The sequence below is a fragment of the Aedes aegypti genome, chromosome 3 (assembly GCF_002204515.2).
Source record: "Aedes aegypti strain LVP_AGWG chromosome 3, AaegL5.0 Primary Assembly, whole genome shotgun sequence".
Taxonomy (NCBI): domain Eukaryota; kingdom Metazoa; phylum Arthropoda; class Insecta; order Diptera; family Culicidae; genus Aedes; species Aedes aegypti.
In genome coordinates, this window is record NC_035109.1 from 332,993,823 (window position 1) to 333,018,904 (window position 25,082).

The 25,082-nt window shown below is 36.5% G+C and overlaps 1 protein-coding gene across 2 annotated transcripts; it reads left to right on the top strand.

The window, feature by feature from the left end:
* Positions 1-24,648, top strand: LOC5567217 (glutactin). Of its 2 annotated transcripts, XM_021851086.1 has the most exons (7): positions 1-126; positions 253-437; positions 501-653; positions 12,000-12,461; positions 12,514-12,975; positions 13,033-13,369; positions 24,293-24,648. In XM_021851086.1, the coding sequence occupies exons 2-7, from the start codon at positions 261-263 to the stop codon at positions 24,412-24,414; spliced, it is 1,713 nt and encodes a 570-aa protein (XP_021706778.1). In that variant the 5' UTR covers positions 1-126; positions 253-260; the 3' UTR covers positions 24,415-24,648. The 2 variants fall into 2 exon arrangements, with proteins under 2 accessions (XP_021706778.1, XP_001651646.3); XM_001651596.3 differs by lacking the exon at positions 1-126 and having other exon boundaries at positions 134-437.
* The last annotated feature ends 434 nt before the right edge of the window (positions 24,649-25,082 follow it).

Consider the following 25,082-nt stretch of genomic DNA (forward strand, 5'->3'; position numbering starts at 1 on the left):
TTATAAGTTGAGTGAGATCGCTCATCCAAGTTGGAGAGTGCGGTTGTTTTCGTTTGATTTCTGGCATTAGAATTCGTATTTTTTGTGTATATTTTTTATTTTTCCGTTCTAGAGTTCGATCAGAAGGTAATCAGTTGGACAGTTTGGTTCTTGCATTCAAAACGAGAACAGCGACGACATTAGCCATCGATTCTTGTTCGGAAAAGGGCAAAGTTTCCTCCAGCACAATGTTGATAGCTTATCTATTTCTAGCTTTGGCGATGAGTTCGCAACTTGGTGGATCTGTGCCGGTTTCGGATGAAGCACCCGAAGTAACGCTGCATGATTTGGGAACTCTTCGGGGCTCGATTGGAACGAGTGCATTCACCGGTCGAAAGATCTTACAGTTTTTGAGCGTCAATTATGGAGAAACTACAGCCGGAGAGCATCGATTTAAGGTGATTCATACAAGTAAAAATAATTATACATAACGTAGGATTTGAACAAATCGTTGATTTTAGCCACCGAGGAAAGCACTGCCCTGGGAAGGAGTTCGTGATGTTTCAAGATATGGGCTACCATGTCCTCAGTTGAAGTTGATATCTATGTTCAATGCAAAGCAATTTGCTCCGGATATAGAAGACTGCCTGACGCTCTCGGTTTACACGAACGATGTAAGTAACAACACTATGCTATAACGAGTTTTTTTTTAATTAAAGTTAGGTTTTTGTAAGATAAGTCAAAAGAAAGCGTTTATGATGATATATTTTATATCCACAATTATATTTTCGGAAAAAGAATATATTCCAAAATTTGTAATAGTAACCTAGTATCAGATAAAAGTCTTCTCTTCAATCAAAATGTAAATAAGACCCCGAAATTATCATACAAGAGCTTTTATAACAGCGATCAGATATTCTAGTCCAATGTAAAGTCATTGTAAAAAAATAATCGGTCGTTTAGAACATTGACTTCTACGAATTCTTTTAGAAAATCATCACAACGTTTTCCAAAAGACCAGAGCGATGCCACCGATACCACTGATATTTTTTGTTTCACGCTAGTATAGAATTAGGTAACAGAATTTTCTTCAAACCCAAGGTGTTTCTTACTGGAGATTCAGGTGTTGTACTCAAATTTTCTTCAAAGATAATTATAGTTAAATGTCTAGAGTTAACCCAAAAATCTCGCCAGGAATTCTTCCACAAGTTGCTATTGAAAACTTTTAGGAATTCTACCACGAGATCCTTCTCAAATTCAGCCATTTGGGAATATACTTTGAAATATATTTATTTAAAGAATACTTTCAAGAATTCATTCAAAGACATATACTTCCAAGGAGCCTTTCATCAAATTTTGCCTATAATAATTTCACCAAAAAATCTACCGCCACGAATTCCTTTCCAGAAAAAGCTCTTGAATGGAGTCTTGGGTAAACTTCTCAAAGAATCTCTGGAGAATTCTCTTTTTGTTTTTGGAAGTGTATCCAAAGATTCAACGGATTTTTTTCCTGTGAAATGTTTAAAGAGGAGCCAGTGCAATCTTCAACAAAAAAAATCAAGAAAGTTGAAGAAGAATTTATAAAATGATATTATCCAAGGATCTGAGAAACACCTGACCATCATGTCTCATCGTGTCAGATTTTATAGAAAAAATAATGAGAGATGAATGAAGAAATAAAAATATGTTTTTTTAGAGAACAAAAAAAAGAAAAAGATCCAAGAACTAAAATCATTTTTAATATTTAGATAATCATTTTTTAAGTGATTATAGAAATTTTGAAGAATATGTTACCAATATTCCTTATCGTTAAAGAAAACTTGTGATTATCTGGATAAAAAATCAGGAGAGGCATATGTAAGAGACCGGGGTAAGTTTCATGTGAAACTTTGACTATTTTCTAGTCGAACACCTGTAGAAATCTATGCAAAAGTTTCACACGAAGTAAGGCGAGGTAACCCTATTTAAAAATTTCTTTAAAAATTGTCTGGGAATATCCGAAGAAAGTTCAAGGTATTCCACGGAAAAATCATTGTAGAATTTAAGGAAGGATTAATGGAGAGATCATTTGAGGGGTTGTGGGCAAAAACCTGAACATGATTCTGGAGGAGTTTCTGAAAGAATTTGTAAAGGTTTGTTGCAGTGTACAGTTTTTGAGAAATGACTGTAGAGATTCTTGAAGGTAATCAATGAAGGTATCTTTTGCTGAAGGATTTACTAGTTGAGTTCCTGTGAATGATATCGAAAAAAATCAAAACAAATTCGTTGAAGAATGTCTGAATGATAAATAAAATAGAGAGAAACTGTTGAAGAAACTTCTGCCGGCTATCTTGACGAGGAGGAATGCCTGTATACTTTCCCGTGCAAAAATGTAGATTAATCTTTTCAAAAGCATACGAAAGTGCTTTGTCCATATTTCTGTGATTACACGTCTGATTGACAATCTCAATGGCGCATTCTAAAGGTATGAATTTATTTTGCTTCGAAGGTATTTTGACAAAAACATTTTCTAAATTTTGAAGTTATTCTTGAAGAAAGATCTGGATGAGTTTTTTTTTTAGGAATTTTCTGAATTTTAAAACAGGGGATGAGACATATAGTATGGAAATTGAATTGAAACGATTATAAAAAGAGCTTTAAGAGATATTTCTGGAATAATTTTCACAGAAGAATTTTTGAAGAACCCCCTTTGAAGACCTCTCTGGAAGAAATATACTCTTCATCAGAATTTATAAAAAACACTTATTAGAACACTTATTGGGAAATCGAGAGTTTTTAGACACTAGCAGGAAATTTCGGTTAAGGCCTAGAAGATTTACTGAAAAAGATTTGAATGAATATGTTCCAAAAAATTCTCTTGAAATTGGATCAGTGATCAAAATTAAGCAGAAACATATAGTATATAAGAGGTCGTCCATTAATTACATAAGGGTTTATGTGACCCCCCTCCTCATTTCTTACACGCCATACAAAATAATTTTCATACGAAAAATCTTACTATGGGGAAAGCAGGGTTCTGAAAACTGGAGAAAACCTGCTTTACGTAATAAATAGCAAGCTTCTAAGTTATCATGCCTTTTTAAACCCAATTCCTGAATATGTCTATGCAGAAAATGGGTGCGAGGACTATAAGATATTTTCTGAAATCCCTGCGAAAGAATTTGTAAGAAAACAAATAAAAGGAATTCTTGTTGGATTTTTTCTAAGTTCATTGCATACAAAATTACTTGAGAAATCCATCCAGGGATGCTTGGAAAAACAGGTGAGATTTGTGGTGAAATTTATATTGGGATTGCCGGGGAAATTTCTGGAGGAAGATCATTAGAAACTTCTGAAATAATTTCTGTTGGTATTACTCAATGATATCTCGGAGTGATTTAAGCATAAGCATTGGTGACCTACAATTTGTAGTTGCTACTCTTTTATAGACCGAAAAAATCAAAATTGTGAAGGGAACCAAAAGATGTAGCTTGGGAGTAGCACACCATCTGCAATCAACAATTATGAGGACTATAAACGTAGTGATGTCAATAACGCCGTCGGCCACGTAGGGTCCAAAATGCCATTTTCGGATTTGTGTCGTTTTCTCCTAATAAGACCACATTTTAACTTGTACCTTTTAATTCCACCCCTAAAAAGATTAAAAATCGGTCAAACGGTTCAAAAGTTATAATTTTTCTAAAAATAAAAATTGAGCAAAATCGCGATTTCTCTGGTCACCCTATTTCGTAAATGGTCACCCTAATGAAAAAAAAATCCAAAAACACGTGTATTCTTACTTCGGATAAGGAACAAAATAGCAAATTTTCACGGAATTCGGTGACCCTCTACATCGGGTTTTCATGGAATGGCTGCATATAAGCATGTTTATATCTCACAAAATGATTATTTATCATGGTCTAATCGCTTATCAAAGTGAATCCCGTGACCCAACGATCCTCCCCATTAACAAACATCCCTCCCAGTAACCTTTGTGGAGATGCAGAGGCAAACACGGTCTCCAAATAGCAAAGGTTACACACTAACGTTTCTTCCCCCAATCCCACCTGACTGCAAAGACGTGGCCGGCGCCGTTATTGACCCTGTATAAATAGAGGCACTGAACTATGCACACTGAAGCAGATTATGGCCAATCCCAGCCGAACTTCTAATTGATTCTTTTTGCATTTTTACTGACGATCAATCACGGAATATCAACCATTGATAGGGTAACGGTCGTATTTTGGACCCCCTAAGGAAGTGATTTTAGTTTTTTGTTCGAATTAATTAATTGCACAGCGTAACCAAGTCAAAAAACATGCCAAAATGTAGAGAAAAACTTCCCCTACGAGATAAAAATGCCCCTACGATCATGGAGGATCTAAAAAATGTCGAAAATAATTGAATCGTGAAGCACTGTTTTTCATTATTTTGGACACACCAATACATTTTGGACCCTCAAAGTATATATTTTGGACCCCCGGCATTTTTTTTATTGTTTGGCGACAAAGTCTACGTCACTGGTTGTATGATATGCTTGCCCATAGTCTAACCAATCGATTGACAATGGAAAACCGAAGAAATTCTTAGCTTTTAGTGCATAAATTTGAAAAACGTTTTTGTTTACATTTGAAAAATTTCTGACGGCTTCAATTTCTGTGTGTAACGTGTTGTAACGGTTGCATGGATGAACCGATTAAATTAAATTAATTTCAGATAAAATAAACACATTTTCTATGTACAAACGGTTGGTGCAAGTGCAGAATAGTCCTATCTTTCCAAATGGCATGCGAATTGAGTTGGTCTTTCGATTTAAACTGGAAAATTTGCAGGAAAATGGCCCAGGGGGTCCAAAATATATAGAGGTTCAAAATATATTGGTTACCCTATGTGCAGTCAGTCTAAGCTAAGCTAAGCTAAGCTAAAAAATGAACGAAAATCCTAATATTTAGGAAAAAAAAGTTATAAATGTTGAATTTCACTGGGAAATTAGGGAAAAATCTATGAGATTATGTCCAAGGGTTGTTGTGGTAACTCCACGTCTCCATGGTTTCAAGAAGTTTTGTTGGTGGGAAGCTTCATGATCAAGATTCACCTTGGTAAGTGATGCAATTCATGAAGCCTCAATTTAAAACGTTATCTATCAGTGCGTCGACAGCTTTAATGTCGATCTATTCATTGTTCTTATTGTTCTTGTTTTTATAGAACATGGACAAGGGCTCATGGTTGTAGGACATTTCCCAGAATGACATTCCCCAGAACGCCATTCCCCAAAATGACGTTCCCCAGAATCCCATTCCCCAGAAATCCCATTCCCCAGAATCCCATTCCCCAGAATGAGACACTGCCCAGAAATCCACTTCCCAGAATAGGACATTCCCCAGAATCGTTTTTATACATTTTTGAAGAGCAGGAAGAAATAAATTTGGTTTTATTTAGTTTTTTGTTATTAAAAAATGTACTTACCGAATTGATAGAATTCTCAGAAGCTTTGAATCCCGGACACCGACGTCAATTCACCCAAAATACGAAGCGAATACAAGTTGAGTCCCAAAAACCCTTCTGAAAGACGAGTGTTTGCTACCCTTGTCTCAGACAAACCATCTAAGGGTTCTGCTCAAAAACCACTTGGTCATACATGGAATCGGGAAGGCTTTGACTACGGCCCATATAAATTTCAAAACGTTTGTGTGGTCAAAAGGACACGCATGATTGATGGCCAGTACCGACCAAAATTTTAAAGGGAAAATGCAGTTTAAAAGCTGTTTATCATTATTGTTTTACTTGTCCCCGAAAGTCAATTCCCCGAATTCCAGCTCTCCAAACGACCCGTTTCATTGAAAGCCATTTCCCCGAATGAATCGTTTCCTCGAAAAGCGATACAGTTTAAACAGGTACAAGAATCGTCAATCAAGTAAAGAAGGCCGCATATCAGATGACCGGTTCATTCCCACCTTGAAAAACAAAAAGTTATGACAATTATGAGAGCTAAAAACTTTTCGGGGACTTGGGCTATTCGGGAAAACAGGGTTTTCGGAGAACTGGCGTACGGAGAACCGACGTTCGGAGAAACAACAGTCCGGGAAGAGTAGTGTTTTCATAGCATATTCTCCCTTCTTTTTACCATTGGCTGTTCTTCCTAGATTTAATGTCTTTGTAATTACAAAAAAATAATGAAACATAAATACTCTACAAAATTTACCTTGTCTTTAATAATTTCCTTTTACAGCAATCTACTTCTGTGAAAATTTGAGCAGCATCTATCAACTCTAAAGAAGGGTTAAACGAGCTTGAAATTTGTGAGGAGAAAGTCATTCAAATATATAAAAAATACTGACTTCATTTCCAACCGTAAGTGGCGCTGTGTTTGATGAATTTCTTGATTTATTGATTTAAAGATTATCCATTTAATAAATAAAATACTTTAACAAACAGAAAGTACTGTCGACAAAAAAAAACAATGTTTTACTAATGAAAACTAAAATTTAGCTTTCCCCAAATTTTCCAGTTAAATGTGTTCCTTATGCACTATTCATCAATTACCTTGATTTTAACGGTCCAAAAATATCTCTTTTTTTTTCTTCTGGGGAATGTCCTATTCTGGAGAATGGCGTTCTGGGGAATGTCATTCTGGGGAATGGGTTTCTGGGAAATGTCATACAATCGGGCTTATGCTGACACTTATAGTGACGAACCATCCATAGTTTGTTTAACATAGCCACGATATTAATTTGTGTTATCACAAGAACGAAACGAGCTCACCATTTGGTAATCTACCATCGACTGAAGTTACATTCTCAACATCAACAGGCAAAAGCTGGGGTATAAAATCACTCCGATGATGCGCGAAAACGAATTATTAGGCTTGGGCCTTCGCAATGCGCTGCCTCTCGGGCAACGCAAATTAAACACTAACCCGTTTTCTCGGGGTTTACCAAGCGTATTGTCAGCAAAACGCGAAAACAAAAATAAACTTTTAAATCCAATCCAGTGACACAAAACAAAAACGTACCTGCTTGCTTGGGTTTTACTAAGTGCACTCTATAACCTAAGTAACCATAAGCAATAATGATAAGCCTTATATCAGCATGGTATATGCATACAGACATTATAAAAGCACTACAAATACTGTAACGCCTTATAACAGCACTTTCACCACATAGAAAACCCTATATCATTAAGGCCGCACGGGACGTCATCATAATCACCCTATTCATTTCAAGAAGCAAATCCCAAGAACCACTCCATATGTCGATGCGAAAATGTACCACTATGATTCTATATATGTAGTGCACAACCCGATAAATTTTCAGCTTTATCGGTTCATTAAAACTCGAGATTTGCTTCCACAAAGTTTTGATGATTATTGTTAGAGTGAGATGAAAGATAGGGAAAATAACAGATGGATTCCACGGAGGCATGCAAGTCGATTCTGATCGACCATTTCAAAAATATCTGAAACTTTGCACAGTTTTTCAGTTCCATCTAAATCGTCATTTTCCGATATCAAATCTTCAAGTTGAGTCACGACTAACTTTTCAAAAGGGTGTATGTGAAAATGGTTCAAAAATATTCAAAAAGCTGCACAGCAAAAACGGTTCGTTCGATTGTTAGACAACTAAAGAAACAAAGTTAGACAACTAAATAAAGATTCCAAAAAAATACACACAGTAAAAAAATTTTTTTTTGCATTAAAAAAACATAATTTTTGACACAAAAACTCAAATATCTCAAAACCCTATCGGAATACCAACGGAAAACGGTCCATTATATTAGCTATCTACCATAAAAATTTGGTGATGGTAAGCCAATAAACAAAAAAGTTATGACATTTCAAATATTTCACAAATTTGACACTTAGTGAAAGTTTTTTTCATTGTTAAATTAATTTAATCGTGGTCTATTCAAGACGCCATTGATGAGTTCAAAACCAATAGAAATACAGCAAAAGAGGCAAAACAATTCAAAAATAACTGTCTTGCAACCAAAAATGCTAGGTCAAGTACTTCATTAACAGATGAGACAAAAGAAAAAAAAAATCAATATTTTGAAGACGATGAAGTAAGTAGAGCTATGCCTGGCCAAAAAGATTATGTATCTGTAAAAAAAGATGGAAAGCGTCAAGCAATCCAAAAACGATTAATGATGACTACTTTGAAAGAAGCGTATACACGCTTCAAGGAAATCAACGAAAATATTAAGGTAGGTTTTTCCTCATTTGCAAGCCTTCGTCCAAGGCAATGCAAGCTTCTATCCAATTCAGGAACACATAATGTTTGTGTGTGCACAACACACGAAAATATTAACCTAATCTTACATAGTTTGAAAAGAATCAATTTATCAAAGGATATTAAAATGTTAACTGGTAGTCTTTTGTGTGAAAATACAACATCAAATTGCTATCTACGATCTTGTTCGGATTGTCCAGATTCTTCATCATTGGAAAATACTTTATTCGCTGAGTTTGAAGAAAATTATATTGATCAGTTATCATTTGAGCAATGACCACGGATAGGTGTGACCTAGAAACTATTGTAAACCTGTAGATGAGTTTGTGTCATTTTTTTGCTTGAAATTAGAAAGTTTAATTCCTCACGACTTTATTAAAACAGAGCAATCCCGCTTTTTAAAAAATACGAAAACTACATTACAAGATGGTGAATTTTTAGTCATTTGTGATTTTTCTGAAAACTATAGCTTTGTATTGCAAGATGAAGTGCAGTCCCATCACTGGAACGTACAACAAGCTACAATTCATCCATTCGTTATTTATTTCAATGGAAGTACGCAAATTGAACTTTTTAGTTTTATTGTAATTTCCGTAGATTTAAGACACGACTCAGTATCTGTAAATTTGTTCATTGCCAAAATGATTAACTTTTTACGCGTTGATAAGGATAAAGAAATCAGAAAGATATATTTCATGTCTGATGGAGCAGCATCGCAGTACAAAACCCGTAAGAATTTTTCGAGCCTATGTGAATTTAAATCAAAGTACGGAATTGATGCAGAATGGCATTTCTTTGCTACGTCACATGGCAAAGGTCGTTGTGATGCTATTGGAGGAACCATAAAGCGCATGGCCACAAGAGCAAGTTTAGCCAAAGAACGTGAGCATCCAAATAAAACTGCAAAAGAACTATTTGATTGGGCGAATCGCAGAAAAGAAGAAGATTTAAGAAAATTATCATTTTGTTTTACTACTACTGAAGAGTACGAATTAACGGTATCAGAGCTCAGCGAGCAATATAATAACGCGAAAACGATCCAAGGAACCCAAAAATTTCACTGTTTCATTCCATTGTCAGAAAATAAAATTAAAGCAAAACTATACTCGAACTGTACTGATAATGATGCAAAAGTGTTCGATATTGTAAAAAAAAATAAATAACAATAAATAAATAAATAAGTATTAATAAAATGTTTTCATGATCTCATAACGCATACCCAAATCCAAAACTTTTAAAGTTTATATATAACATTTAGAAACTCATCGATCATACTCTAAAAAAAATATCCTGGTAAAAAAAAAAATTATTTCGTGTAATCTGTAAATTCATTTTAATTTATACATATATACATATACATATAATATTTATACATATACATAATATTTATACATATAATATACATAATACTAATGAATACATGAAAACGACTTGTTTAATTCACGCAAGGCCCTTAACAATAAAATCAGCAACAAACTGCGGTTCCCGTAATAATCTACACCGAAAAAAATTTTTTTTCTACTAAATGTGAAAATTGTGACATGTTTGAAATGTCATAACTTTTTTGTTTATTGGCTTATCATCACCAAATTTTTATGGTAGATAGCTAATATAATGGACCGTTTTCCCTCAAAAAATTACGTTGGTATTCCGATAGGGTTTTGAGATATTTGAGTTTATGTGTCAAAAATTATGTGTTTTTAATGCAAAAAAAATTTTTTTTTACTGTGTGTATTTTTTTGGAATCTTTATTTAGTTGTCTAACTTTGTTTCTTTAGTTGTCTAACAATCGAACGAACTGTTTTTGCTGTGCAGCTTTTTGAATATTTTTGAACCATTTTCACATACACCCTTTTGAAAAGTTAGTCGTGACTCAACTTGAAGATTTGATATCGGAAAATGACGATTTAGATGGAACTGGAAAACTGTGCAAAGTTTCAGCTCAATAGAAAAAAATGAATTAAAAAATTTACCAAATTTTGGTGCTGTTGCTTGGAATCACTCAACACGGTCTCCCGTGTCCCCTTAATGCTTCTAAGCCTGCTGTGTACATGCATTAAATAAGCACTGTATTGGCTCTTTGGTAGTATATAGGGAATGTTTCTATGTTATCCAGTGCTTTGACAGTTATACCATAAGCTTACTTAGTGGTAAAAAGGAGCAAAACATAAAACGCAATCGTCGTAATAATGAAGTATTGAGGGGTCAACCAAATATAACGTCCATCATTTGGGGGAGGGAGTGGGGTACTACGAAAGTGTGACAGTGCATGTATTGGGTATTTGAAATAGCGTGACAGAGGACGATGCACGTCATAATTGAATCGTCCCTGAACATGATACAGAGAGAAGAACTCTGCTTTATTTCATTTTATTTTTACTTTTCATTTGAGATATCTATATTAATTTATTCATTGATTTACCTGGTGCTGCGTACACGACAGATTTCTGGCTGCATACCCGAAAGCACAAAAAATTCTCCCCGAAAATCTGGTGAAAATAATTCACGTTTTTCACATGGACTAATATTGGCATTAGTAATGCAGAGCAGCAGGCTTACAAAAATCAAATGTCTACCCTATATGCGCATATAATGCCGTTGTAATGCCAAATTATCGTGCTTGCTGGTTTCTTGGGTAAGTTTTGAGTCTTGTGGTCAAATAACAAATTTTGTAGCTTAAACGCAAAATATTACAATATTACTGTCTTTTTGAAGTTCTTTTCGGGTTTCCAAGTACCAACAAATCTCAAAAAGTATAATATAAATCCATAGATTGATACTTCAATGAGCTAGTGAAGGAACTCCTGAACAATGAGAATTCTATGGTGTGGAAGAATAAGAAGCAATGGCTATGTTTTGGTAAAAGAGAAAACGTAAACAAAACTAATTACGTAACTAATTTACACGGCTTTTTTTTGGGAGCTCGCTTGCTTGTAGTTGTGAAATATTTTACGCCGTTCACGGATGTCACGTTCATTACATGTTTTTTTCCTCACCTCGGTAGATATTCTCATTGGTTTGATAGCTGATACTTCAAAGCTAGCAACACTACATGTTACTGCATTCATTTATTAGCTATGAATGATTCATGAGAAGCTTCCCAGTCAACCGCTATCTACGTTTAACAAAATCACCTTTTGCGTTACGCGATGCTCATATGTGCATAGTTTCACGAATAAAGTGTCGTGAGGAGGGCTTATATGTACAAAAGTGGAGACGTTCTAAACTAATCTGTATGCATATGCTTCTTAATTTATGCTAACAGCATTGATTTTTACAGCTGCTATGAATTGATCCGATTTGTTTTGTACGAGAACTGGACGAATCGAAACGTACATATGAACTCATAAAATAGCGTTTTATGCGAAGAAACTCATCGACCAAACAATCACATCCGCCATGTAGTGCGGGTGTGATGCAATTTGTATAGATAAACGACTTTGTTCATGAACTGTTATGCGACTTATGGTTGTATGGGTTATAAAGAAATTATTATTCACAATAACCGGTGATATGCATTGAAAACTTAATGTAAAAGCTCTTGAGCATGCTTAGAAAACATGACACCGTAAAAAAACTTATGAAGAAAATTTCAATAGAACTTAAGAGTTTTGTGACCTAGACATATTTTTTCAATTGATTTATGAGAAGCGTGTGAATAATTCATTATTATCTAGAAATTCACCAAAAATAGTTTGCTTGTTTAAGGTGAAGGAGTGTAGTTTTCAAAAACTTCCGCTTCCTATTTTCAACGATGCATATAAAAAGTCTTAATAAAAGAGATGTCCATTTAATCTATATCCTTATTTACAGCTTTCAGACAAGAAACCGGTCATGTTCTTCATTCACGGTGGTGGTTTCTATGAGGGCTCCGGTTCGAATCAAACCCCCGAATTTCTACTTGAAAAGGATATCGTCCTGGTCGTCGTCCAGTACCGTCTGGGTCCACTCGGATTCCTTTCGACGCAAACCGAAGCCATTCCCGGCAATGCCGGATTGATGGACATCCATCTGGCGCTGGAATGGGTTCAGGAGAACATTGCCCACTTCGGAGGAGACGCGGGGAACGTGACTCTGTTCGGGCAGTCGGCTGGAGCAGCTGCCGTTTCGGCATTGATGTATAGTCCCAAGGTGCCGAAGAACTTGTTCCACAAGGTGATTCTCCAATCGGGAGGCACCAGTGCCCCTTGGGTGTGGGATAAGGACCCAGTGAAGCATGCTAGGGAGATTGCAACCTTGATGGGATGCGATCCGAATGCGAATAACCCCAGCAAGGTAGGATGCTAGATCATGTTGACTTCATTCTATGAATCGAGAAACATTTTAGGTCGTAATGCCGATAGGAGAAGTGGAACTTTGCATGCAACAAGCGGATGTCTGGCACTTGCTACGGTCCTTCATTGAACATAAGACTCGTACAACGGCGACCAAAGGACTGGGTGATGTTGGAGGAAACCGGCTGACGGTGGGAGATTTTCACGGATATCTACCGCAGAAGCCTTGGGAGCAGATCAAGGCTGGGAAGGTACGCCCGAATGTTCCGATGATGGCAGGAGTGGTTAAACACGAAGGAACGTTTTTGCTGACTACGATTTACGATGCATTGAAAAGCAGAGGACTGTTGGATGCTCCAAATTTCGTTAAGTATAGTTTGCTGGAGACGGTGAACAAATTTCTGGGAACGGAAGATCCTAGTGGGTCATTGATTGCATACCAAATCCGGTCGTTGTTCAGTCAGGAACAACTAGAAAGTGGAAAGTTTGAAAACTTGACCCATGGATTAACTGATGTATGATTTGAGAATAGTTCAAAATTTATTCGTTTTTAACAATATATTTGATTTTAGCTCGCGGGATCCATTCTAGTCAAATCAGCACTTCTACGAGAAGCACAAGGAAACAGTGCCGTTAACCCAAGAGGAACGTTCCTGTACTCGTTCGATTATCGGGGAGAGCAAACCCGTTTTGGATACGGAGCGGATACGTCCCACTATCCCTTTGACGGAGGAGTACACCATTCGAACGATTTGCTGTACTTGTTCCCGTATCCTCCGGGCGAACCGAAATTGAACGAACGGGATACTCGAATGGCTAAGTTGATGGTGGATTTGTGGACCAGCTTTGCAGCGACGGGAGTTCCGAAGAGTGAACTGAGTGGCGGTGTGGAATGGAAGTCGATGAGTGGTGAGTAGAATATTTATGTTTGGATCATATTACAGGAATAGCAAGATTTCAATATTTGTGATATTTTTATAGTAAGATGGGACCAAAGATGCAGTGGGCAAAAGATTTCTATCGAGATTTATTGCTCAACTTGTAATAAATGTTTTCATAATTTATGATTAATGAAAATGTCATTGTGTTTTTCGTTTTTCTCAATATTCATTCTACCGCCCGGGCTATGAGTACTGCGTGGCCTTTCGATTCTTTTGCATGCTCCTGTGAGGTGAGCGACGGAATAAAGACCAATCGTGTACGGTTCGCGTAGTGCGAGTGCGAAAAGATAATCATGTTTAATCGAGGATTACCAACTGGTAAAGTTGTTTCATGCTTATGATGATATATTTTTTTTATCCTGACAATGTTAAGTTTCTGTAATTTTCAAACGAACTATGGATGGTTCATCCCCGAGCAACACACATGTTGTAATTGTGTATTTTCAACTTATATATGATTAATTTTGGTTATATATCAGTTGACAATACACAATTATAACATGTGTGTTGCTGGGGGTCACTTCAAGGGTCAAAACAAACCCTTATCCTTGTTTCATATTGTTCAAATATATACATACCTCTCTTTTTCGTCTTTAATAAAAATAACCTTTGAATAGTTAGACATTATGAATGACGACGTTTTTTTAATCTTCAACATTTCTAGCTTTATATTTTCACCGCGAGATAAATATTCAAAACTAGTTTTGAGAAGAAGTTGCATTTTTCCTCCTTATCAATGGATTGCATCACCGATCAAAGGTGACTCCCAGATGTTTTTCCTTCCTCACTAATCAACATCCTTCCCGTCGTGATTGTGGATATGCTGAGGTATTTTCGGTCTCTAGAAGCAACAATTATCCACTAACATTCCTTCCCCACCCCAAATGACTGTAGGGGCTTGGCTGGCGCCAGAACTGCTTAGGGGCCTTCCTTAGCCGAGTGGTTAGAGTCCGCGGCTACAAAGCAAACCCATGCTAAAGGTATCTGGGTACGATTCCCGGTCGGTCCCGTTTCTTTTCGTAATGGAAATTTCCTTGATTTCCCTGGGCATAGAGTATCATCGTACCTGCCACACTATATACGAATGCGAAAATTACAAGTTTTTCAAAGAAAGCTCCCAGTTAATAACTGTGGAAGTGCTCATAAGAACACTAAGCTGAGAAGCAGGCTCTGTCCAAGTGAGGTCGTAAATGCCAAGAGGATGAAGAATATGAGAACTGCTAAAATGTGCACTCCGAGAGTATGCGGAAAGTCCAATCTTTTATTGATTTGGATCGAATTCTTACCAGTTCCGATCAATTGCGGAGTAGCACCCATTGAGGATTTCTCTGAAAGTACAACAGAGATTTCTCTTAGAATTCCACAAGGGTTTGTCCCAGAGTTATCCCAATAGTACTCAAGAAAAATTTCGACGGATTGGAGCAATTAAAGCACTGGAGCACTAGAACTGATAGGACCTTCCTTCAGACCAGGCCTGTTCAACGTACGGTCCATGGGCTGCATTTGACCCGCTGCTCCATTTTGTGCGGCCCGCTTGAAGCTTTGAAGATTCTTCTTATATCTGGCCTCTTGAAGAAAGAAGCTTGGAGATTCTTCTTTTATCGGGCCTCTCAAAGAAAGAAACTTGAAGATATCTGGCCTCTTCACTGCTCTAGAAACTCTAGAACTGGGCATTTGAACATTTCAAGAGTGATTATTCACACTTTAGTTTCTTTTTTTTTTTGTTACTAATTTCATACAAATTTTATGAGGATTAAATATGTACGAGGAATCTCGCCAATAACATTCTTCACTATCATATGGACAAAATTGAATTTATATCAAGTTCGAACATGAGTTGTCGAGCAGTAATTTCATACACGAGAAAGATTATAACCAAATATTAGGTAGATCCAGATACTGGTTATTAACTTTTAAAATTTTATACAGCATTCTCAGATACATTTTACGGAAAACTAGGATTCTCACAAAAAGCAATTTTGTCACAGAATCCTACGATATCACAGAACGATAGCAATGAATATCACCGAATACTGAATATTAGTATGCAAAATTGGCTTGAACTATCCTTTATGAGTATCTTAAAGAACCGAACCCATCTGCTCTAGTACTGCATTTGAGTGCTAGGCGATGATGTAGTGTTATAAAATGAGTAGAATATAATTTAATTTATCAGTTGTGGTAGCTAGCTTAGTTTCGTTATAATAATAATCAAGAAATAATATCATTCCAAGTCGAGCTCTAAGATAAACAAGAAGTCCAAAATTTGTTATCTCCAAAGTTATCCCAAAATTAAATTAAAGTTCCAAGTGTTAGCCGTTTCCTAAGTGAACAGAAAGAAGACGCCTAGTGGCTGTTAGCAGCACCTCAGTGAGCTTTTAAAGTGCTTTTGCCGGTAGTGTCGTTTCCCGCCGAGCATAGTGACTACTGTACAGCAAGTGGCCGTTTTTCTCCACCTTTCCAATTCCAACGGAAATCGCGAACCTTCCACAACAGGAGCTTATAATAGTTTCAGAGTGGGGTTCTGCGAAATATCAAAAACAATTGTCACAGAATCCTTCGCTGGATTATCGTAAAATCCAGGGCTTCAATCTTATCAAACTATGGTCAGGGTTTTCAAACAATACTAGATGAAATTTTGGTAGAATCTTACGAAAGTTTTTGATAGAATTCTAAGAATGATTTTTACAAAATCCTGAACAACATTCTCACAAAATTGTGAAGAATTTCTAAAAGAATCCAGGGCTAAGGCGTAATCATAAGCACAATTCTCACAGAATTATCGAGATTATCATATAAGCAAATACTATTGATATTTTTGCAAAAAAAAGCGTTGAGTGTATTCCATCCCTTCAAACATTTTGAAATTTTGGTGTTAAATAAAGTTTGGCCCGCCGCATAGGTCATAAACCCAAAAATTCAACTTCAACGAAATCATGATATTTTTTTATATTCTTATTTTTGCTTAAACTATTTAGAGCTCTTATTCGCCCGTTGACAGCTGTTCTTTTTAGTATTGAGCCTAGAGCGGGTCCAGATCACGTGGAGATCATACGGGAGCGTGTCCCGCTCAAGTGTCACAATTCTAAGACTGAGTAGATTTAGTACATCGGTGGATTAGTCAATTGTTCTTTATCGATCGAATCTATTTATGGATCTGATACAATGTTGCACCCCTTTTTACACTCTACCATCACCAGTAGATGAAAGATCACGTGATGTTGCGTATCAGGTCCAGAGAGAGGTCCATTTTTCCTTGCCGTATTATCCGGGTTCATTAAAGCATGTTCGGTTGTCAGTCCGCTTTCAGATGGCCATGGTGTTGGACAGGTGGAGCTCGTAGGGGAAGGGGTGGTAAAATGAACTACCACCATTTCCCCTATCGTTTTCTTGCGGATTGACGAAGGGTTTTTTGTTGGGGGGAGCTGGGAATCAAATTCATGACCATCCGCTTATGAAGTGAACGTGTAGTCAACTACGCCATGTTGCCCCCTAAATTATGATATTTGTTCAATTATATCATGCTAAATACTTATAAAACAGAATTCCATTATTATTTTTGTTGAAATCTTGCTTTAACGTTTCGATAAGGTTGATTAATATTTTTAACACTTTCATAACCCTATCAGAAATGTTAACGATGCTTCACAAATCAAATACATGTATTCACAATCAAATAACATATCGAAATCACTTAACGCAATATGAGGAATGAGGGGTTGTAAATCGTGGTCCCGCTCACTATTACAAGGGAAGGTCACGATGGTGTTACACGGGGTTGTTCAACCGGATAATTTTTTTAGATTCTACATGTCCAAATATGAAAATCCCCAAAGCCTTTCGGGTGATGGACCAGTGGTGTAGCCAGGAGGAGCTCTGGAAGGGGCAATTTTGTGCGTATATAATATTATTGAGTTAATTTAAAATTAGACAGATAGATTTTTCTCAGTATTTATTATGATCGTAACGAACAGAATTAACATTAATGTATGTTTATAATGTATTGTTAAGCCATAGGCGTAACTAGAATGGGCTCTTTTTGTCATTCTTTTCCAATAAAACCAAGTTGATTTTGGTGTCAATATTCCGTTCACTTCATAGTTTTCTGATATCTATCATAGAACCCGAGATAAGCTCAGTGTTTTTTCAGTAGTGTAGTAAGAAGAGTTTGAAAATGGGCCAGTGGAATAATGGAGAAGATATGGAGATACACATAGTACTGACCAGGGTTGGGAAAAAATCTGAAATTCACTCTACAGTAGCCAATCACAGTCAGCGAAGCCAGTGAAACTCATGCCCATCGCTGCTGTAGGCAAAAAGCCTTGAAAATTGCAAAACACCCGTTGCTAAGAGCAACCCAAAATTACTGTAGAAAAATGTTCTATTTCCCGCATTTAGAGCAGAGTGTCGTGTTTCTCATGTATACCTAAATGAGCTAGTGTGCCATGCAATATATCATATCGCAGCTTACAGATTATGTGAGACACGAGATGCGGATACGTACAAAATATATCTTAGTGAGCGAGTCTCATGAGACATCTCGTGAGGCTCGTCACATGCGCTTACTAGGAGTACTTTTATGCATTTATGTTTGCCTAGTACAATAACCCCACGGAAGCATACGACTTTTTTTCGGTGGCCAGCACAAGTTTTTCAATTCAAATGCTAGAACCTCAACCGCGTTGAACCACGTCAGTCCTTTCGAACTGCCTACGGGCAGTATAATTTATATTTTAATACCTTTTCCTTGTTTCTGAAACCTTCGCCTGCGAGGCTCAAATGCACTGTCACATTGAGATTTTCTCATGAGACGGCGCATGAGCCAGTGCAGATGTGATCGTTTGAGCTAGTACATTGCTACATGAGATCTAAAAAAATGTGTCTCACCATAGCACGTGCTCAAGCGCGCGGTTATTTTTGTGCGCTCATGGCAAGCTGATCTCAAGCTCTTGATTTGAAGCGCGTATACATGATGTCTGATTTAGAGCCTTCAATGACACGACTGATTTAGAGAAAATCATGTACCCAATATAGGCTACTTGATGAGATTCACGATTACAAACTACTGTGGTGAGAGAGCCACGTGATTTTCGCGAAATTCAAGCCTACTACTATTACCATTCCCAGCACTAGTACTGACAAGATATACTGCCAAGAAGTCATAAATGGGACTGTTTTCCTGATTGCAAATATGTGTAGAATTGCAAAGTTTGTTGGGATACGTACCAGTAGTGTTGCCAGTAAAGGCATACTTACTTTAAATTTTATTATTTTATTATTACTAAAATTAACAAGTATACAAACAGTATAGCGAAAGTGTACCAGTTATGGCCATAGTGGTTCCCTATTTGGCCATATGCAAAATTCGGATAACTTCCACATTTTTAATCTTTTTGAATGTTTTAACATCAAGATATAAGCTATATCTTACTGCTACAACACAAAAAACTTTTCAAAATGTTAAGACATTCAAGTTACTACGTATGGCAAAATAGGGAACCACTATGGCCATAACTGGTACACCTACCCTACGTTAGTTCCATAAAAGGCTAAAAAAACAGAAAAAAAATTGAAAAGAGGTAAAGTGGCAAAATGTTTCCACATTGGACCCTTACTGGCTGCACTCAAAACACCGAAACAAATTTGGTTTTATTTGAATGATATGTTAAGAAAAACCCATACTGGTCACGCCTATGGCATGAAAAATACATTGTAAACATACATTAATGTAAATTTTGTTCTCTACCATTACAACAAATACTGAAAACATCTTTTCGTCCAATTTTCAATTAAAGCGGAGTATGTAATCGCCTATCTCGATGCGTGGGCAATTTCTTGCAAGAAATGCCCAAGAAAAGCATTTTTCATTGATCGCAGTACGCAGTTGAAAAGAAATGCCATTTCAAATGGAGCTCACTGTAGGAAATTTCTTGACCGTTGCTTGGGCAGAAATTTTTACTTTTTTTGAGCGGAACTGCATACTTAGCTTAACTCAATAATTTTATAAACGCACAAAATTGATCCTTTCAGAGCCCCTCCTGGCTACACCACTGGTCCATCGCCCGAAAGGCTTTGGGGTTTTTCATATTTCGGCATGTGGAATCTAACAAAAAAAAATCTGGCTAAAAACCCCGTGTAACACCATCGTGACCTTCCCTTGTTAGCATCATTCTCCTTAATATTAAATTTATGAAAAGTTTGTTTGTAATTCGTCTCAAATCAAAACATAGTATCTTAGTTAAAGGTAGTTTTCTCTAAACTTTGCTTCTTTTTACTAAAAAATCATTTTTGTTTGACCATAACTTCATGAAGACTTATCCGATTTCAGATCTTTCGACACGTTTTGGAAGCTAACTTAGTTGTTTTCAAACTGTGCATGCAACACATTTAATAAAAAATGAGTTAGTTTTTTAACAAAAAATACCCAAAAACATGTTTTTTAATACAAAAACAAAACGAATTTCATCGAATTGTTGATTTTTGCGCCGTAAATTACATGTTTACTTTTTTACTGAAGTTTATAAAGCATTTTGTCTCAACTACGAGTTGAATAATGCATACTAAGTATTGACTCATTACGCGTGGTGAAGATGGACGAATTATGAAAATAATCCACGTGCTCGGCTGGCATTTGAACTCAGGACTCTTGTATGCTAGACGAACGCTTTACCAACTAAGCTACCGAGCCACTTGGTGACCCAATAACTGAGTTGGTTACAAGTTTTTAATTCAAATCCCCACAGATCACGCAGACCCCTTTCATAACCCATATCCATCCATCTTATGTTACTACACACGCGGGCAGAGTGAGTGCGATTTGTTTAGTGTTAAAACTGTTTGCCTATCATGCCTACATCGCTTCCACAACTGCAGTATAGTGGAAGAGTAAAGATGTGGGAAGGCTATCAACCTGGTGCTGCGGTCTGACTCAATATGCTTGTCAAGCGGGAGCCTGTTTGCCGGAGCCAAACATTCGAGATTGTGGTTATGTTACTTATGAGAGAGTTAAGTAATTTCATGAGAAAGTATTGTTATCTCAGTGATAAAAAAATGATTTATTTTTGTTTTTTTTTTCATATTGCAAAAAATTGTTCCATAGTCTAAATAATATTTAACGAATATACTTATTTCAACAACGGTGTACCTAATATACACACAAGGACATTCTATGCGCAACATTTTAGACTTGTCGGTTGAGCATTTCTTCTCCATGCTTTCGGTCCCCCAAATAATCTTCAAAATCAGGAGCTTTATCCATAATATTTGAGTTTGTGATATTAAATAGAGTGAGCAATAAATAAAGTGCAAACGTTCGAGATACTGACGCCATCGGTGGTTCCGAAATTGATTCATCAGAATCGTCGTTTTCGATGTTATTAGATTTGATGCTAGGAACCGAGCCCACCTTCTTGATTGATGGGGTATGTTACGGTCGGAATAATAGAACTACCATGCGTGGGTTAGCCGTCAAGTCATCATTATCACTTGAGCCACATGGAGCAGAGAATAACATCCATCGGTAAACGATAGAAGCTGACATGTCCCTTTCAATTGCTCCTCCGGCAACTTTTGAACGAACTCAGCGTTAATGTAATCCACACGCACAGTCACATAAAAATGAAATAGATCCACGCACTTCTCGCAGACCCGCTATTAGCCGATTTCACAATGAGAAAGTCATGCGAGCTAGAACGCATTCATGCTCTCCAGAGAGAGATCAGAGAGCGACATTTAATAAACAAAGAATTTAAATTGACGTTTGAGGGGCTAATATGACAAACCCAATTCTACACAAGAAGCATATTTCAAGATTTGCTTGAAAATAAAAAGGGGTTTAGTTCGCAGCACCCAGCTATCAACGTGTCGTTCTCACTCAAGTGACGACATGACTACTATAGAGAGGCAGTAACACTCTAATATAAATTGACGCTTATATTGAGCTGTTCGGTAATCCAATCCGCATGGATTCGATAACCAACTGGAGGTCCAATTGAGAACTCATTGAGATGTACATATTTTAGATTGGTATTGAAACAAGTCTGCGACAAAATGAATGCTTCATTTTAATATTCTCATAGTGTTTATACATGTAGCACGAATAAATTTATAATTAAATAAATTAAATTATTACTAAAAATTTAAAATGATAGCAGAACAAAACAAAATATGATTTAGAATATTTCAATGACAAATTGATATCAAGTTATGAAATCACCTTGATGCTGAAAACATAGTATGCTTTCGACTTGCTTTATTTTTGATGTTGGACTTTGCTCGGGTATTGCGCTTTTTATTCTGTATACACCACACACAGAGCATAAGCTAGGTCGTCGTTGGTGCGGCATCCCCACAAGTAACCTTCTAAGGAGTCTGGTTACAGATTTTCCCCTTGTAAAAAAAACACATAACAACCCATTGGACCTAACAATCTATTCGGCATTAAGACTCATAAGTATCAATAACCATTTTCAGCCAATGACCCTTTCATCCTTCGTCCTTATGACACTTAAAACCTAACGACATTCAGCCCAATGGTCTTCGGCCTAACGGCATATTTATGCATTTTATAAAATGTGACAAAAAAATCGATTGAAAAGCTATTCATGCTTATTCAAAAGTAATGTCACGATAGCACCTTTTATTCTGGTTGATATTAAAGTATTCAAATACGCATCATTTTACTTTTTCCAATGAAAACGAAAATGAAATGCATAGAAAACTTTGGCCCTTTTTTCCATGTTTGTCCAGAACGATCGAAGGAACACAACAAAATAAAACTACCGATTTTCATCAAGTCTGCCTTGATTGTCGTTGGCAAGCTGGAGTTATCTTGCAGTTCGAAATAACTTTGTGACATATTTCGTGTGTAACTTAGGGGTGTGGTCTCGAACATTTTGGTCATTCAATTTGAACACAAATTTTTTCACCAGTGCTAACCGTTGTTTGTTTGCTTGTCTCGCAGGAAGCCGTTTCCAAGGTGCACGCTTGAAATGCATCACACAAAGCTTTTACAGTATGATGCAGGCAATGTAAGTCCAATAAATCAGCTGAACCGGATAGTTTCTGACAGTATTTTTGTTTAAAATGTATTTGAAAAAATCTGAAAAACATACGCATGAATAAGACCAAGTAGAACGTTCCTTCGACACCTTTAACATTTGATAGTTTTTGTGTCACATGAAATGTATAACATTTTTTAGCGTGACAAAGTAATAACCACACACTTCTAGGCATACTCGGATCATTTTGATGAAAATTTAGGCTCGACAGCAGCCTGGCTGTTTGTTGATATCTAGTTCACACCCCTCAGGTGTGTAGTATCTGTGCTTCCCTCCCAGGAACCTACATACTACAAAATATTATCATGTTTTTGTCAAAATTTTGAAAAAAAGAACTTGTTTTGATAAACAAATTTAGAAGTTGATGTGATAGGGAGAAACAGTGGAAGAAATCCATATGGTCTTCATTTCATTAGATTTTGTTAAAAGTTATAAAAAATAATGGGTAGGAAAATTCTATGACTGTCATGTTCAAGGTCATATCTAGGCAACTCCTATGAATCTCAGAAAGTATTCTTGGACTCTTGAGGAAGTCTTGAAGGATTATATAAAAAAAAAAAAACTAAATATTGATAAGTATAATCAAGTGAATCTCTGGACAATATCTTTATATTTTTTGATGGTATTTCTTGAAAAATTTCTAAGAAAATTCTGAGCAATGTTGGATAACTAGATAACATCAAATCAATAGTATCTTTCATTATCGCTGTTATCATTTTAATATTCTGTTATTAATGATAACCGAATGATCCAGTATTAACTTGAACTCAGTGACTTCAGAATTTACTATTACTTTCTAAGTCGACGAATAAATATGAGCAATAAATAACAGCCAAGAAAATCAGTTATCAAATGGTGATAATCAGGCATCAAGATTTCTTGTCATTTTGTTATTCAAATTCGCTCGGGATTGGTGTAGACATGATCGGAGGAATTACTAAGATAACTGCGATAGTGAATTTGGTGTTGAACTTTAAATGATCTTTTGAAGAAGCCATGAGGATTTCACACATAATTCGTGAATGTTTAGAAGATCTGCAGGAGCATTCCCTGATTGAAATGCTAGCGGAATTTTTGGAGATATTTCTTAAATATCTGAACAAAACATGAGGAACTTTCACAGAAACAACTGAGAAAAATCGTGGATGAACCTAAAAAGGAATCTATTAGACAATAATTGATGAAAGATCAACAGCAAAACAGCGTAGCTCCTTGAGCAAATTCTTGTAGATTTCTCAAAAAACATCCAACAACTTGAAGAAGGAACCTTTGCGAATTTTCATGGAAGAATTCCTGTAGGGATATTCAATGGATATCATTAAGTAATAATTCTGGTGATACATCTTTAAGCATCTCTTGAAAATTCCTAAAAATATTGAAGGATAATTTTTTTAAGAGATCTCTCCAGCATCCCCTAAGACTATTCCAGAAGAAATCACCAGATGAATTCTTGATGATTTTTCTCGAGGGGTCTGAAGGGAAAACCCGGAATAACCTGTGCAACAGTCACGAAAAGGTCCTTGAAGGTTTCTCTGGAACCTCTAGAATTTTGCATCTCGATCCACTACAGTCAATAAACTGAGAACAAATGTCTCTCGAGATTGCTTTGGTTTAAAAGAAGCTTAATAGGCTTTCATAAAAAATAGGGACTTTTCAGAGGCAAACATTGAAACAGTGGGCAATTCTAAAAAAAATGCTACTAGTCATATCTGAAACATCTAAAACATAAACCTTCCAAAATGTCTTTTAAACGGTATTGAGTTTTTTACTTCCTTGTAGAAAATTCCTAAAACTATTCCTTTCTAATCATCCTCTTTTCGTAACAATTCCAGATTATGCCGGTCCATATCTACACATCGATGAGAATCCCCGCCTCGGCAACAACTTTTACGAGGAGTTCACCGTAGCCAGTGATGAAAGTCGTCGCCCAACGCCTCAAACCACGCATGAATGAAGAGATTCAATCCAGAGCGGTACATTTTCCCAGGACCTTCGAAGCAATCCTCTGATTCTGCAATCCTAATTAGCGTGTAAACAAAATAACACGTTTCACGGTGTTGTTTTCTGTTTCTCTGTACGTTGTATGAATGGGCACTTTTTTATGAATGGGTGCCATCAGGGGTGTAAATCTCCTCGTTTTGCAATAAAGGAAATCTAGGTATGCGTTTGCTGTGTGGGATTACACAAAGGTTGATTTTTTATCCTTCGCTTTTTCGGTTGGATGTAAGTTTTTGAAACACGGAATTAGAATCGATTTCGAGCCCGAACGGTGTATCCTCGTCATCACATGGATGCATGTGCCAAATGGGAGAGCTGTCGTCTACACTACTTCAGATGTAAGGGTATGTGATATGCGTTTTTTTATGTCGATACGAAACGAAACGGTACACGCAACGGAACTAAATATGAAAATGTTTTATAAAACACAATACATGATCAAAAAATGCGTATAATTTTTTAAAACCAAACGAAATTTTGGCTTTGTTTCATGGAATATTTTTTCCAACATAATTTGCTTTGATTTTTTTGTATATGGCTTGGGAAAATACACTTTTGTTTGGGAGTGTGTTGCAATTTGTAGGGTGTACGGAAACAATATATACTTCTATGAGACACTGTAAA